The sequence below is a fragment of the Portunus trituberculatus genome, chromosome 2, assembly GCF_017591435.1.
Source record: "Portunus trituberculatus isolate SZX2019 chromosome 2, ASM1759143v1, whole genome shotgun sequence".
Classification (NCBI taxonomy): Eukaryota; Metazoa; Arthropoda; class Malacostraca; order Decapoda; family Portunidae; genus Portunus; species Portunus trituberculatus.
This window is the reverse complement of record NC_059256.1, coordinates 6,689,858-6,707,357: the sequence shown is the minus strand read 5'-3', so window position 1 is coordinate 6,707,357 and position 17,500 is coordinate 6,689,858. Positions and strand designations below refer to the sequence as shown.

At 46.0% G+C, this 17,500-nt stretch overlaps 1 protein-coding gene across 1 annotated transcript in view; it reads left to right on the top strand.

The window, feature by feature from the left end:
• The window catches only part of LOC123504034 (MAP/microtubule affinity-regulating kinase 3-like), a 25,634-nt gene that overhangs the window by 7,573 nt on the left and 561 nt on the right, over window positions 1-17,500 (top strand). The window contains 10 exon segments of the mRNA XM_045254279.1: window positions 2,764-2,895; window positions 4,512-4,609; window positions 4,611-4,691; window positions 7,241-7,479; window positions 7,482-7,511; window positions 8,116-8,257; window positions 8,680-8,892; window positions 9,527-9,661; window positions 14,070-14,193; window positions 15,309-17,500. The exon segment at window positions 15,309-17,500 is cut by the window's right edge and continues 561 nt beyond it. Coding sequence (XP_045110214.1) covers window positions 2,770-2,895; window positions 4,512-4,609; window positions 4,611-4,691; window positions 7,241-7,479; window positions 7,482-7,511; window positions 8,116-8,257; window positions 8,680-8,892; window positions 9,527-9,661; window positions 14,070-14,193; window positions 15,309-17,252 — 3,132 coding nt within the window. The 5' untranslated portion in view covers window positions 2,764-2,769 and the 3' untranslated portion in view covers window positions 17,253-17,500.

Genomic DNA, 17,500 nt, shown 5'->3' with positions numbered 1-17,500 from the left:
AAAACTAATAATAATGACAGTAATGATGATGAAAGTAATAATAATGACAATAATGATGATGAAAATGATGATGACAAGTAATAATGATGATAAAAGTAATAATAATGACAGTAATGATGATAAAAGTAATAATAATGACAATAATGATGATGAAAATGATGATGACAAGTAATAATGATGATGAAAGTAATAATAATGACAATAATGATGATAAAAATAATAATAATGACAGTAATGATGATGAAAATGATGATGACAAATTATAATGATGATGAAAGTAATAATAATGACAATAATGATGATAATAATAATAATAATGACAATAATGATGATAAAAGTAATAATAATGACAATAATGATGATGAAACTAATAATAATGACAGTAATGATGATAAAAGTAATAATAATGACAATAATGATAATAATAATGATAATGAGTCGTGGAATAATAGTGTAATAACAATAATGAAATAAGATAAATTAATAAATCATTGTATTTGTGAGCTGTATGTTGTTGTTGTTGTTGTTGTTGTTGTTGTTGTTGTTGTTATTTGCACCTATAATATTTCTCATAAGTAATAATGATAATAAGATCAAATGGTAATCTGGTGTCATTGTATTAAATTAGATTAAGGTTAGGTTAAGGTTTGTGATTAGATTAAGGTTAGTTAAGGTTTGGGGTTAGATTAAGGTTAGTTAAGGTTTGGGGTTAGATTAAGGTTAGTTAAGGTTTGTGATTAGATTAAGGTTAGTTAAGGTTTGGGGTTAGATTAAGGTTAGTTAAGGTTTGGGGTTAGATTAAGGTTAGTTAAGGTTTGTGATTAGATTAAGGTTAGTTAAGGTTTGGGGTTAGATTAAGGTTAGTTAAGGTTTGGGGTTAGATTAAGGTTAGTTAAGGTTTGTGATTAGATTAAGGTTAGTTAAGGTTTGGGGTTAGATTAAGGTTAGTTAAGGTTTGGGATTAGATTAAGGTTAGGATAATGTTTGGGGTTAGATTAAGGTTAGTTAATGTTTGGGGTTAGATTAAGGTTAGGATAATGTTTGGGGTTAGATTAAGGTTAGTTAAGGTTTGGGGTTAGATTAAGATTAGGTTAGGGTTTGGGATTAGATTAAGGTTGGTTAAGGTTTGGGATTAGATTAAGGTTAGTTAAGGTTTGTGATTAGATTAAGGTTAGTTAAGGTTTGTGATTAGATTAAGGTTAGTTAAGGTTTGTGATTAGATTAAGGTTAGTTAAGGTTTGTGATTAGATTAAGGTTAGTTAAGGTTTGGGATTAGATTAAGGTTAGGTTAAGGTTTGTGATTAGATTAAGGTTAGTTAAGGTTTGTGATTAGATTAAGGTTAGTTAAGGTTTGTGATTAGATTAAGGTTAGTTAATGTTTGGGGTTAGATTAAGGTTAGGATAATGTTTGGGTTAAGTTAAGTTAGGTTAATATTTATGATTAGGTTAGTTTAAGTTGGTTAGGTTAGGTTAAAATTGATGTTTGTGGTTAGGTTAGGTTAGGTTAATGTTGGTGGTGGTGGTGGTGGTAGTAGTTAGGTGTGTCTGAATGGTGTCACAATAAGCCCTGTGGTGGATACAATGCTTCTAATACTACTAGTGTTTGTGGTGGTGGTGGTGGTGGTGGTGGTGGTAGTAGTTAGGTGTGTCTGAATGGTGTCCCAATAAGCCTTGTGGTGGATGCAGTACACTCTATTTCCACTGCTAACATGTCTCTTGTAAAACACACACACACACACACACACACACACACACACACACACACACACAAAATATCTAAATTCAATGATAGATGCAGTGATTTCTTTTCTACTAATAATAATAATGTACGCAGTGGTGGTGGTGGTGGTGGTGGTGGTGAACTCTTGATATATCCAATAGATGCGTTCCAAGAGGCTTCGCGTATTTCAGAATTGGGGTCAAACAAACATAATTCTCTCATGGTGTCATTGTATTAGTTAGGTTAGGTCAGGTTAGGTTAGGTTAGGTTAGGTCAAACAAACTTGTAATCCTCCTAAGCAACACTAGGTTAGGTTAAGTTAGGTTAGGTCAGGTCAGGTCAGGTTAGGTCAGGTCAGGTCAGGTCAGGTCAGGCTAGGTTAGGTCAAACAAACTTGTAATCCTCCTAAGCAACACTAGGTAACAGGGGGGGAGGGGTGCGGGGTGTGGGCAAAATGATGTACAAGCAAACCCATCGCACAAACTGAATTCATTATAATATTTTTCCCGTCGCATGTTAACAAAAACGCGTAAATCAAACACGCATAAATCAAACACGCGTAAATCAAGAGTTACCTGTACACACCTTTTCTACTAATAATAAGTTTTTTTTTTTTTTTCTTTTCGTACAGACACACAGACAGACAGACAAAATGCAGAAATTAATGGATACTATTTCTATTTCTACTACTATTTCCCTTGTACAGACACACAGACAGACAGACAAAATAGACACATTAATTTATACTATTTCTATTTCCATGTATGTTAGGTTAGGTTGGGTTAGGATAGGTTAGGTTAGGTTAGGTTAGGTTAGGTTAGGTCAGGTCTCTCTCTCTCTCTCTCTCTCTCTCTCTCTCTCTCTCTCTCTCTCTCTCTCTCTCTCTCTCTCTCATGTACAAACACACACACGCACACATTTTTCACCTTCTCGAAATCTGAAACACACAAACACACTCACTGATGTAGTCAAATATAGCAAAACTCTCTCTCTCTCTCTCTCTCTCTCTCTCTCTCTCTCTCTCTCTCTCTCTCTCTCTCCAGGGCAGCATGAGTGGGGGCTACGATGGCAAGATTGCGGGGCTATACGACTTGGAGGAGACACTTGGAAGGGGCCACTATGCTGTTGTCAAGCTGGCACGACACGTCTTCACTGGGGAGAGGGTCGCTGTCAAGGTAAGGGGAGAGAGAGAGAGAGAGTGTTTGGGAGTGGTTGTAATATTGTTGTGATTTTTTAGTTGATTTTTTGTGAGAGATTGATTGTGTGTATGTGAGAGAGAGAGAGTGTTTGATTGTGGTGTTAAAATAGCTATTATTGTGACTTTTAAGAGGTGTGTGTGTGTGTGTGTGTGTGTGTGAAGTAAATGTTATTGCCATTAGTAGTACAGTAATACTCCGCTTAACGAGCGTTCGTCTAATGAATTTCCGGTTTAATGTACTATATAAAGTTAGACCAAAAACTCCGCATAATGTACAACCACGTCCGTTTTAGCAAATTTTCTGGGTTTGAATTTGCCGAGCTCTAGCACTCCTGGAGCTGGATCCAAGACTCTTTAACAACGTCAGAGCAACCTCCTGCCGCGAAATGGCATCCATGAACACATGGAGGGACGGTGATGAGGTTGCTATTAGGTTCCTCTGAGGTTGCTGGGAACACCACCTCTCCAGTTGGCGTTGCTGTCTTATATATGCATATATGTTCACAAACCAACATTTCTATTAGCTTTTTACAAACCTTGCCCCAAGAAAGGATTGTTTTGTAATGCATAAAGTGAAATCTTACATGGAATACAAAAAAATAAAGCAGAGATGAGCTGAGCCACAGACAAGGCAGAGACTCACGACAACTCGGCCGCCACTTCTTCTTCCTGTGACCTTTGTAGCTTGGCGTGTTGTCTTTCACCACAATATTACATTAATGTTTCCACTCCTGTGTTGCCTGCTGGAATGGATATCATGTCTTACTATCCACACACTCATGCCAGGAAGATAGATAACCTGGACTCCGTGGCTCTGAGTGGTAGTGAACTGCTAATGAAATGCCGCAGTATTTCATTGGAAACGCATGTGTCGTGTAAATTGAGAGTCACCTGTAGTAGTGTTTGTTCAGTGAAAGTATTGAAAGCAGAATTGTGTTTACCAAGGGACTCTGCATCTTAAAATTTGCCGTTTTTTTTTGTTTTATTTATTTATTTATTTTTCTATGTGGGCATTTCATGGGAATTTCTGGGGTAAAGGGGCTACTTTTGTGGCACCTCTCGTCCCAGTGCTAAAGGGGTTAAGAGCAGCAAAACAGTGCAATATTATAACAGGACATTGTTTTTCTTGTTTTATTTCCAACATGAGGGATTTTAACGGGAATTTCTGGGCTAAAGGGGCTACTTTTTGTGGCACCTCCTATCTCAAAGCCCACCCGCTAGGAAACCGTTGCCCTGAGTGAGGAAGCCCAACCTACACTCGGACCGTGGACAGGATTCGAACCTGTGCACTTGGAGACCCCTCGGACCCCAAAGCACGCAGGGGTCCACTGTACCACGGCGGCATTTGAGTTTATTTTTTGTGTGTGTGTGTGTGTGTGTGTGTGTGTGTTGTCACTTTATCGTAACATATATTTTTTGTCTTCAGCCTTGAAAATCTTGGAAAATCCCTCAAATTCATATCATAAACTCTCTCTCTCTCTCTCTCTCTCTCTCTCTCTCTCTCTCTCTCTCTCTCTCTCTCTCTCTCTCTCTCTCTCTCTCTCCCTAACCTAACCATACACCATACACTCACCCTCTCTCTCTCTCTGGCAGGTGATAGACAAGATGAAGCTGGACGAGATGTCGAGAGCTCATCTCTTCCAGGAGGTGCGGTGTATGAAGCTCGTCCAGCACCCCAATGTTGTGCGTCTCTGAGGTGATCGACACACAGACAAAACTGTACCTCATCCTGGAGTGGGCCGATGGTGGGGACATGTATGACTATATTATGAAGTGAGTGTTTGGGTCTGTGTGTATTTGGGGGTTGTGTGTGTTTGTGTGTGTTACATTTTCCTCCTCCTCCTCCTCCTCCTCCTTTCTCTTATTCTTCTTGTGGCTGTTCTCATGTGTGTGTGTTTACCTAGTTGTAGTTTTCCAGGGCCTGGGCTTTACGCTGGTGTGGCCCCGTCTCCATATCTACACTTATCCAATTTTTCTTTAAAGCTCTGCACACTCGTTGCTGACACTACTTCCTCACTCAAACTGTTCCACGTCTCAACACATCTTTGCGGGAAACTATATTTTTTAACATCTCTCAGACATCTTCCTTTCCTCAGCTTTTTACTATGCAATCTTGTGCTTCTAGTGTCATATTCTTCTCTCAGGATCAGTTTCTCATTATCCACTTGATCCATTCCGTTGATCAATTTATAAACTTGTATCAGATCCCCTCTCTCTCTCTCTCTCTCTCTCTCTCTCTCTCTCTCTCTCTCTCTCTCTCTCTCTCTCTCTCTCTCTCTCTCTCTCTCTCTCTCTCTCTCTGTTCCAGGGTTGGTAGATCCATAGCCTTTAGTCTCTCCTCATATGTCATCCCTTCAAATTCTGGAACCATTCTTGTAGCCATTTTTTGTAGTCTCTCCAGCTTCCTTATGTGTTTCTTTTTATGGTGTGTGTGTGTGTGTGTGTGTGTGTGTGTGTGTGTGTGTGTGTGTGTGTGTGTGTGTGTGTGTGTGTGTGTGTGTGTGTGGTCTTTTCTTCCTCCTCCTCCTTTTTTCTCTTATTTTTTCTTCTATTCTTCTTATTGTTATTATTGCTGTTGTTCTCTTGTGTGTGTGTGTGTGTGTGTGTGTGTTGCTTGCATCTTTTTCATGGTCCTCTTATCCCTGTCATTGAACGCCAGCCTGATGTTAGTTAGTGTGTTGTGTGTTGCAGCAAACAGTCCATTGTTGTGTCTTTCTGGAGTCAGGCTGTCTTGTATAATCACTCCCACCTCTCTCTCTTCACTCCTTATCAGTGTAATCTCTCTCCCCACTTTGCATTCACACATAGGTCTGTTACTTTGACCCATTTCCAGTACATGGCCTTCCCTGGTATTAAATTCTAATCTCCACTCTTGCCTCCACTTCCAGATCTTGTCAGTATCTCTCTGCAATTCCATACAGTCTTCAATGTTCCTTAATGCTCTCAAAAGCCTCGCATCATCCACAAACAAATTAATGTAGCTACTCAAACCCTCTTGTATATCGTTGACACAGACTTGGAACATAATTGGTGCCAGTAATAAACCTTGTGGTCCGCTGGTGGTGACTGTGCTGCAGCTTGATGGGGTGTCTCTTATCACTGTCCTCATTTCCCTATCTGTTTAGTCTGTCATCCATTTCAAGGCATTTCCCTGTTTTCCTCCCATGTGTTGTATGTTTTATAAGATTCTGCTATTTTTTTCATAAGAGACACGACAGAGGCCTGGACGAAGATTGATAGAACACACCTAAACACCTAAACACCAAAGCACACCAAAAACACCTAAAAAATCATAAAAATGCTTTAAAACAACATTAAGCACCCAATATCCAAAAAAAACACCCCAAAACACCACAAAACACCATCAAATACACCAAAACACCCCAAACACCATAAAACACCTAATCACCCTATACACACCCTAAAACACCCCAAATCACTCCCAAAATACACTCAAATACCCAAAACACTCCAAATCATCCCAAAACACATCCAAACACACTAAAAACATCTCAGAATGCACCCAAACACTCAAATACTCCAAACCACCCCAGAACATGCTCAAACACCCTAAAAACACCCAAAATCACCCCCAAAACACATTCAAACACCATAAAAACACGCCAAAACACCATAAAACACAGCAAACCACCCTTAAACCACACACAAACACCAAAACACATAAAACATGCCCAAACACCCAAAACACACACAAATCATCCTCAAAATACACTCAAATGCCTTAAAACACCCCAAATGTACTCAAACACCCTTATAAAACCCCAAATCACCCCAAAACACACCCAAACACCATGAAAACACCCTTAAAACACCCCAAATCACCCTCAAAACACATTCAAACACCATAAAAACACACAAAAACACCCTTAAACCACACACAAACACCAAAACACATGAAAAACACCCTTAAAACACCAAAAAACTGTCTGGAACATCATAGAAATGCACTTAACCTAACCATATCTAACCAAGTACACCCCAATCCGCAGACACGATAGGGGGCTGGACGAGGGGGCGGCCTGCAAATACTTCCGCCAGATCGTGCACGCCAAAGCACCATAAAACAAACCAAAACACTCTTAAACCACACGCAAACACCAAAACACTTCAAAAACATGCTCAAACACCCTAAAAACACCCCAAATTACCCTCAAAATACACTCTAACACTTTAAAAACACCCCAAATGCACTCAAACACCCTTAAAACACCTCAAATCACCCCAAAACACACAAAACACTCAAAAACACCCTTAAACCAGACACAAACACCAAATCTAACCAAGAACACCCCAATCCGCAGACACGACAGGGGGCTGGACGAGGGGGCGGCCTGCAAATACTTCCGCCAGATCGTGCACGCCATCAGCTTCTGCCACAAGCTTCACGTGGTGCACCGGGACCTCAAGCCGGAGAATGTGGTGTTCTTTGAGAAGCTTGGCATGGTGAAACTTACGGATTTTGGGTTCAGTAACAAGTTTTGCCCCGGACAGAAGCTGGAGACGTCTTGTGGCTCCCTGGCTTACTCCGCCCCTGAGATCTTACTGGGGACTCTTATGACGCCCCTGCTGTTGGTGAGTGAGTGTGTGGGAGTGCCTGGGAGAGCTGGGAGAGTCTGGGAGTGTGTGGGAGGGAGTCTGATGTGTGTTTTTCTCATGTTTTTGCTGTGTTTTAAAGTGTCTTTTTATTGTGGGAGGCTGGGAGAGGGTGGGAGAGAGCTGGGAGTTAGAGGATATTTTGGGTGTGTTTGGGAGTGTTTCAAGTGTTCGGGTGTGTTGGAACTGTCAACTGTGTCCACCCCTTTCTGTGTCCTTTATACAGCACTTAGATCCCTTCTTTCTCTCTTATCCACTGTGTCCATCTCTTTCATGTCCTTTATATAGTGATTAGGTGTCCTCTTTCTCCCCTCGGTTGCATTGTGAGAAGTCTTAATCTCTCTACTGTGTGATGCGTTAAGTCTCTCAAACTTCGTTGCATCTCTTTGAATAATTTTTGTCTTCCTTACGTCTTATTTTAGGTCAAATCATGTATTCTACTAGTTTTTTTTTAATATGTGTGTTTTTGTTGTGTTTTATTGTATTTATGCAGTGTTTATAAGTAGGAGATTGTGTAAACCTAATTAAACTCAAACCATTTCTAACCTAGCCTAACCTAACCTAACCTAACCTTCCCCCACAGATATCTGGTCGCTGGGTGTGATTTTGTACATGCTGGTGTGTGGCCATGCACCGTTCCAGGAGGCAAATGACAGCGAAACATTGACAATGATTATGGATTGCAAGTACACCATTCCTGAACACGTGTCCCAGCCCTGCAAGGAGTAAGTGTGTGTGTGTGCGTGTGTGGAGGTGTTTGGCAGTGTGTAGGTGGTGTTTGGGAGGGTATGGTAGTGTCTTGGAGGTGTTTGGGTATGTGTGGCAGTGTTTGGGTATGTGTGGTAGTGTTTGGGTATGTGTGGCAGTGTTCTGGGTATGTGTGGTAGTGTTTGGGTATGTGTGGCAGTGTTTGGTTATGTGTGACAGTGTTTAGGTACGTGTGGCAGTGTTCTGGGTATGTGTGGCTGTGTTTGGGTATGTGTGGCAGTGTTTAGGTACGTGTGGCAGTGTTCTGGGTATGTGTGGCAGTGTTCTGGGTATGTGTGGCAGTGTTCTGGGTATGTGTGGCAGTGTCTGGGTATGTGTGGCAGTGTTTAGGCCTGTGTGGCACCCAAACCTACCCTAACCTAACCTAACTCTCCCACAGCCTCATCGCACGCATGTTAATCCGCGACCCAGGGAAGCGATCAACCCTGGAGGACATAGCTCGTGACCCTTGGCTGATGCAGGACCCAGGTTGGAGGACAGAGGCTGAGGTGTTGCCTTTAGTCTCCAGGCAACACTTGACGGAGGAGGACCATGCTCATATCATTCACAGGATGGTGTCCGGGAACATTGCTTCCATGGAGGAGATTTTAGAGTGAGTTTGGGTGTGTTTGGGGGTGTTTTGGGTGAATTAGGGGGTGTTTTGGGTTTGTTAGGGGTGTTTTGCGGTGTTTTCACTGTATTTTTGGGGGTTTGGATGTGTTTTCAGTGTGTTTAGGAGTGTTTTGGGGTGTTTTGTGAGTGTTTTGAGGTGCTTTGAGTGTATTTTGGGAGTTTGGATGTGTTTTTGGTGTGTTTGGGAGTGTTTTGGGTGTGGTTTGGGCATTTTGGATGTGTTTGGGAGTGTTTTGGGGTGTTAGAGTGTGTTTCTGGGTTTATATTGGGGTGTTTTGAGTGTATTTTGGGGGTTTAGGTGTGTTTTGGGGTGTTTGGGTGAGTTAGAGGGGTTGAGTGAGAGAGAGAGATAGTTTCCTTTATTCTGTCTCTCTCTCACAGACAGACAGACTGAGAGAGAGAGAGAGATTCCTTTATTCTGTCTCTCTTTTCTCACAGACAGACAGACAGAGAGAGAGAGAGAGAGAGGGTCACCCCTTAATTTTTCTCTCTCACTTTTATAGATAGACGGAGAGAGAAAGAAAGAGAGAGAGAGAGAGAGACACAGGTAGACACAGACACAGCCCCCCTCTGTTTCCATCCCCTCTAATACTCAAACATCCCCTTCCCCACAGTGGTTTGGACAGAAATGAGTACAGTCATGTTACTGCCACCTACTTCCTGCTGGCCGAGAGGAAGCTGAGAGCCCACCGACTGCAGCAGGCAAACCAAGCTAAGGCTGTTTGTGCAAGCCCTGTTATGTCTGTCAGGTGCGTCTGTGTGTGTGTGTGTGTGTGTGTGTGTGTGTGTGTGTGTGTGTAGTGTGTGTGTGTGTTGGTCCTCCTCCTCCTCCTCCATCGCCGACAGTCTTGAAAACACTTAAAAACACACACAAAACTGCTTATTCTACATCAAAGTGTGGTGTGGTTTGGTGTGGTGTGGTGGTGTGTTAACTCTATACTCTTGTAAACTGTGTGTGTGTGTGTGTGTTGGTAATATTTGTAGACACATATCAACTTTTTTTTTTTTGAGGGTTTATTTGAAGAGATATATTTATCTAGTTGTGTTGAGGTAGTTGTATTGTAGAGGGTTGGAGTGGGGCTCATAGTGTCCTGTGTCCATGTGTCCATTTATCTAGTTTTTGGTTGAAGTTGTGGACATTATGTGGTGTAACAACTTGATCACTCAATGCATTCCACTTCTCCAGCGTTCTGTGTGGAAAACTGTATTTTGCAATATCCTTCACACACTGCCTCATCCTGATCTTCTTTCCATGTCCTCTTGTCCTTCCATGTATTTACCTAGTTGTAGTTTTACAGGGCCTGGGCTTTATGCTCGTGTGGTCCCGTCTCCATATCTACACTTATCCAATTTTTCTTTAAAACTATGTACACTCTGCTGACACCACTTCCTCACTCAAACTGTTCCAAGTCTCAACACATCTTTGCAGGAAACTAAATTTTTTAACATCTCTCAGACATCTTCCCTTCCTTAGTTTCTTACTATGCGATCTTGTGCTTCTAAAGTCATATTCTTCTCTCAGGATCAGTTTCTCATTATCCACTTCATCCATTTCCATGACATGGCTTTTGTCCACATTGAATTCCATCTCCCATTTTTTGCTCCATTTCCAGATCTTGTTTAAGTCTTCCTGTAGTATTTCACAATCACAATGTGTGTGTGTGTGTGTGTGTTTTGCAATATCCTTCACACACTGCCTCATCCTGATCTTCTTTCCATGTCCTTGTGTCACCAGCACCAGGTCTTCCTTGTCTATCTTTTCAGTGCCATTGACTATCTTGTACATTGTTATTAGGTCCCCTCATTCTCTTCTATCTTGTAAGGTTGGCAGTCACATTCCTTCAGCCTTTCTTGTGTGTGTGTGTGTGTGTGTGTGTGTGTTGATATGTGTTTGTATAATTTCTAGGTATATATATCAGTTGCTTTTTGGAGGGTTTATTTGAAGACATGTGGGTTTTGAAGGGTGTTTTTGTGGTTGTGGTGACAGATTAACAACATTTCCACACTCCAAAGGCTCTAGTTGAAGTGACGCGGGTTTTTAAGGGTGTTTTTGTGGTTGTGGTGACAGATTAACAACATTTCCACACTCCAAAGGCTCTAGTTGAAGTGATGCGGGTTTTAAGGGTGTTTTTGTGGTTGTGGTGACAGATTAACAACATTTCCACACTCCAAAGGCTCTAGTTGAAGTGACGCGGGTTTTAAGGGTGTTTTGTGGTTGTGGTGACAGATTAACAACATTTCCACACTCCAAAGGCTCTAGTTGAAGTGACGCGGGTTTTAAGGGTGTTTTGTGGTTGTGGTGACAGATTAACAACATTTCCACACTCCAAAGGCTCTAGTTGAAGTGACGCGGGTTTTAAGGGTGTTTTGTGGTTGTGGTGACAGATTAACAACATTTCCACACTCCAAAGGCTCTAGTTGAAGTGACGCGGGTTTTAAGGGTGTTTTTGTGGTTGTGGTGACAGATTAACAACATTTCCACACTCCAAAGGCTCTAGTTGAAGTGACGCGGGTTTTAAGGGTGTTTTTGTGGTTGTGGTGACAGATTAACAACATTTCCACACTCCAAAGGCTCTAGTTGAAGTGACGCGGGTTTTAAGGGTGTTTTGTGGTTGTGGTGACAGATTAACAACATTTCCACACTCCAAAGGCTCTAGTTGAAGTGACGCGGGTTTTAAGGGTGTTTTGTGGTTGTGGTGACAGATTAACAACATTTCCACACTCCAAAGGCTCTAGTTGAAGTGACGCGGGTTTTAAGGGTGTTTTGTGGTTGTGGTGACAGATTAACAACATTTCCACACTCCAAAGGCTCTAGTTGAAGTGACGCGGGTTTTAAGGGTGTTTTTGTGGTTGTGGTGACAGATTAACAACATTTCCACACTCCAAAGGCTCTAGTTGAAGTGACGCGGGTTTTAAGGGTGTTTTGTGGTTGTGGTGACAGATTAACAACATTTCCACACTCCAAAGGCTCTAGTTGAAGTGACGCGGGTTTTAAGGGTGTTTTGTGGTTGTGGTGACAGATTAACAACATTTCCACACTCCAAAGGCTCTAGTTGAAGTGACGCGGGTTTTAAGGGTGTTTTGTGGTTGTGGTGACAGATTAACAACATTTCCACACTCCAAAGGCTCTAGTTGAAGTGACGCGGGTTTTAAGGGTGTTTTGTGGTTGTGGTGACAGATTAACAACATTTCCACACTCCAAAGGCTCTAGTTGAAGTGACGCGGGTTTTAAGGGTGTTTTGTGGTTGTGGTGACAGATTAACAACATTTCCACACTCCAAAGGCTCTAGTTGAAGTGACGCGGGTTTTAAGGGTGTTTTGTGGTTGTGGTGACAGATTAACAACATTTCCACACTCCAAAGGCTCTAGTTGAAGTGACGCGGGTTTTAAGGGTGTTTTTGTGGTTGTGGTGACAGATTAACAACATTTCCACACTCCAAAGGCTCTAGTTGAAGTGACGCGGGTTTTAAGGGTGTTTTTGTGGTTGTGGTGACAGATTAACAACATTTCCACACTCCAAAGGCTCTAGTTGAAGTGACGCGGGTTTTAAGGGTGTTTTGTGGTTGTGGTGACAGATTAACAACATTTCCACACTCCAAAGGCTCTAGTTGAAGTGACGCGGGTTTTTAAGGGTGTTTTTGTGGTTGTGGTGACAGATTAACAACATTTCCACACTCCAAAGGCTCTAGTTGAAGTGACGCGGGTTTTTTAAGGGTGTTTTTGTGGTTGTGGTGACAGATTAACAACATTTCCACACTCCAAAGGCTCTAGTTGAAGTGATGCGGGTTTTTTAAGGGTGTTTTTGTGGTTCTAGTGAGGCAGAGAGAAGAGGCTGCGTCATATTTTTTGTTATGTTATCATTTTTGGAACTTGAAAGGCAAAAGAAGGTGCCCAGACTGAAATGCACTTAGTTTCTTGCCTCATTAGATATTGTAACTAATACCCAGAATAGGAAAACATTACCTGGGCAGGATTAGCAGAAGAAAGTGTGTGGAAGTGTGTTTATCCCCTTCAGTAGCATGACGTGTTTCCCTATTCATTGTGGTGACTATTTGGTGATTTTCTACAGCTTCAGAAACACATGTGGGGGATTAGAATGGTGAAGACTGGCTATTAATCTTCTGCCCTCCATAGACCCTTGCTAATGTCAATAAAATGGTCTAATGGTGCACAAAACTCAAGGTAAAAATGTGTCTCAGTACTGAAGGGGTTAAAATAGTGAAGACTGTGGCCATTAATCTTGTGCCTTCCATAGACCCTTGCTAATGTCAATAAAATGGTCTAATGGTGCACAAAACTCAAGGTAAAAATGTGTCCCAGTACTGAAGGGGTTAAAATAGTGAAGACTGTGGCCATTAATCTTGTGCCCTCCATAGACCCTTGCTAATGTCAATAAAATGGTCTAATGGTACACAAAACTCGTAGTAAAAATGTGTCCCAGTACTGAAGGGGTTAAAATAGTGAAGACTGTGGCCATTAATCTTGTGCCCTCCATAGACCCTTGCTAATGTCAATAAAATGGTCTAATGGTACACAAAACTCGTAGTAAAAATGTGTCCCAGTACTGAAGGGGTTAAAATAATGAAGACTGTGGCCATTCATCATGTGCCCTCCATAGACCCTTGCTGATGTCAATAAAATGGTCTAATGGCACACAAATCTCAAGGTAAAAGATGTGTGTGTGATTTCTACCAACACCACCACAAAGCTGCCAAAGTGTCCACATGGAAGAGACAGCAAGACTTCACCATATACTTTATAAATGCTAAAACTTCATTTCCATCCAAATGAAGAAAACAGATTCCTCATTGTATTGAGAAAATGTGGCCTTGGAAAACAGTCGTGGGGAGGGAGCAAAGCATTTTTAAGAGTGTTTTTACAGTTCTAGAGGCAGAGTGACAAGATTTCTACATTATTAACTGGAGAAACACTCTTGAAAACCCCACCAGTCATCTCTGTGGACTTGGAAAACAGTCATGGGGACGGAGCAAAGCGTTTCTGAACACTTATAGCAAACACATAAACAATCTCAGGCATGATAATTCACACACACACACACACACACACACACACACACACACACACACACCTCACACACACACACACACACACACACACACACACACACACACACCTTGTCTCACTCTCGCCCCACAGGAAAGGTGGTGGGAGCCTGGACGAGAGCAATGATTCCTCCTCTTCCTCTGAGCACCTCGCCAAACCTCAGCAAGGCTCGAAGGATGACATGTCCAATGGTATCCTGCACTCCAAGCTGTCTGAGGTACGCCAGAGAGAGAGAGAGAGAGAGTATATAAAAAAACAAGGAGCAGTATTTTTACGCCAATTAGTAAAAAAGAGAGAGAGAGAGAGAGAGAATTTTGCAGTTAGCTTTTATTTGTAGAGAGAGAGAGAGAGAGAGAGAGAGAGAGAGAGAGAGAGAATTTTGCAGTTAGCTTTTATTTGTAGAGAGAGAGAGAGAGAGAGATTTTGCTGTTAGCTTTCATTTGGAGAGAGAGAGAGAGAGAGAGAGAGAGAGAGAGAGTTTTGCTGTTAGCTTTCATTTGGAGAGAGAGAGAGAGAGAGAGAGAGAGAGAGAGAGAGAGAGAGAGAGAGAGAGAGAGAGAGAGAGAGAGAGAGAGAGACTGTGCGTGTGTGTGTGTGTCTAAATATGCCTTTATTTCTTTGTTATGATTGAGAGAGAGAGAGAGAGAGAGATTGTTAACTGTGTGTGTGTGTGTGTGTGTGCGCGCATCTACTTACCCTCCTCTCCTCCTCCTCCTCCTCTCACTGTCGTTGTTTCCTGGTGCGAGTGAAGAAGAGGAAGAAGAAGAAGAAGAAGAGAGGGTGGAGGAGGTGGTGGTGGTGGTGGTGTGTGTGTGGCTTGGCTGGTGGTGGTGGTGGTGGAGGTGGTGGTGGTGGTGGTGGTGGCCTGGCCTGACCTGGCTTAGCTCTCTTCAGGTAACCATGTGTACGTGTGTATAGCATGCGTACACACACACACACACACACACACACACACACACACACACACACACACACACACACACACACACAGTAACGGTTATGTTGTGACACGTACATGGGTTAGTTGGTGCACATAGCGGATGTACGGACACATATAGTATAGATGCACACACACACACACACACACACACACACACACACACACACACACACACACACACACACACACACACACACATGTAGGTATTTGAAGTTGGTGCACATGGTGTGTAGTCATGTATACTTAGTGGGCACTGGGAAGGATGCACAACACAGAGAGAGAGAGAGAGAGAGAGAGATTTTTACTAATGTAATGTATATATTATTATGTGTGTGTGTGTGTGTGTGTGTGTGTGTGTGTGGCGGGCGTGACAGTGGGTGTGTCCCTGACAGGTGCGCGGCGGGAACCGCATCCGGACGTTCAGCATCTTGGAGGAGGAGGAGGAGGAAGAGGAGGATGAGGAAGATGGGCGTGAGGAGGGCGAGATGGTGGAGCGTGGCCAGAGGTCAAGGAGTGGGTCGCGGAGTGGGTCCCGCAGTGGGTCACGTAGCGGGTCACGGAGTGGGTCGCGGCGCGGGTCGCGGGCGTCGTCCTCCTCGTCACTGAAGGAGAAGTGTGTGCGGGACATGAAGCTGGACCTGTCCCTCCTGCACCGCCTGGAGTGTGTGCGCCGCGGCAGCGCCTCCCTGCAGGGCTCCGCCGCCACCTCTCCTTCCGCCGAGGAGCCGCCCCTGCCGGAGCCGCCCTTCCCGCCCTCCTCAAACATTGGCGTGGGGCGAGGCCGCGCCCGCAGTGCCGGCACCTCGCCTGCCACCACGCCGCCCAGCAGCCTGCCGCCCCAGCCCCACCCACAGCTCGCCGCGCCACCGCCCACAGCCACCACGCTGCCACCGCCCACACTGCCGCCGCCACGCGTCACGCCGCAGTCCTCCGTGTCCTCCTCCCCCACCTCCCAGGCTTCCTCGCCCTCCTCGCCCGGCCCACCCCAGCCACCCGCCTCGCCCAAGGCAGCCGCCGCAACCGCCACCGCCACCTCCGCCGGCCAACCTGCCTTCCTCAACCACAAGTTCAAGACGCTGCCGTCACCGTCGCGGCGCCTGCACTCCGTCCGCTCCTCGCCGCAGCTCATGCTCAACGAGATCTTCGAGGAGGGCGAGAGTGACGGAGAGGGCGCCGGCGCCGTCACCCGCGGCGCGCCCTCTGGCGCAGGCGGCAGCGGAGCAGCGGCCTCTCCAGTGGTCATGCGGCGGCGGCGCCTGGCGCGCGCGCGCACGGCCTCCTGCTCCTCCTCAGACGCCTCGGACGACGACAGCGACGCCCGCAAGCGTCGGCAGCAGCGCGCCCTGGTGCGGCACCTCACCAGGGAGGCGGACGACGCCGAGGAAGCCCCCGCCACCGCGCAGCCCACCCCTGCGCCCGCACCCATATCCACGCCCGCCTCCGCAGCCGCCTCCACACCCGAGGAGGCACCCCAGGACAGCCTGAGCCCGCCCCCCGGGGAGGGCGGTGCGGGTCGCGGGGGGCGGCCGTTGTCTGCGTCCTGTGATGACGACCACAAGGAGGGCGGCGGCGGCGGGCCTGGGGGCGCGGGCGGCGGCTCCACGGAGAACGTGCTGGACATCGACACCACACTGCGCGAGAGCCGCTCACTCAACTGCATCGTGCAGGCCAGCGGCGGCGGCGGCAGCGGCGGCGACGCGTCCGACGCTCACCCCGCCGCCACCACCATCATTACCACCACTACCACCACTGCCGCCAGCAGCGACCCCAGCGTCACTGTGTCCACCGACAACGTCACCACCATCTACATCGAGGCGGCGGCGACGGGGGACGCGGGGCGCGGCGAGGAGCGCGTGGTGATTCGCGTTACAGACGAGGACCAAGCCCCGCCCCCTGCCCCCTCACATTCACCCTCTCCCTCACCTCAGCCACCCACGGCCTCCCCATCACCCGCTCCCTCCCCTGCACCCTCCAGCCCCGCCACGCCTGCCGGGTCGCCGCGCCCCGTCACGGCCAGCGACGTGGTGGTGGGCCTGGTGGAAGTCCCGCGGCCGCGCCCCGCCTCGGACACCCCCGCCGAGGCACCGACCGGCCCCGCCATCACCAAGTCCGCCTCGCACCTGGACGCGCTGAGTGGGTGCGGGGCGGGGCGCGGCGGGGCTGGGCAACCGCTACGCCCCAGCGCCACCAATGGATCCTTGGGGGCGCCGCGCACACACTACGCTGTGGACATCAATCAGAACGCCGGGGCGCGCAAGAACCGGGGTGAGCGCGGCGAGAGGGCCAACGGTGCCCTTGCCATCCACGGCACCTCAAAGTGCTGCAGCTTGTCCTGAGCCCCGCCCCGCCACGCCCCGCCCAGCCCCGCACCCACCCCGACCCCGCCTCAGCCCCACCTCCGTGCCAGCCCGCCACGCCAGCTGTGTCGTCCTTGCTGCTGCTGCTGCTGCTGATGCTGCTGGTGTACACACACACACACACACACACACACACACGTAGTAACGAGGAGCGTGGTGGTGGTGGTGGTGGTGGAGACAGTGCAGTGCGCCTTGCCTCCACCGGTCCAACGCGCAGCAGGGCCAGC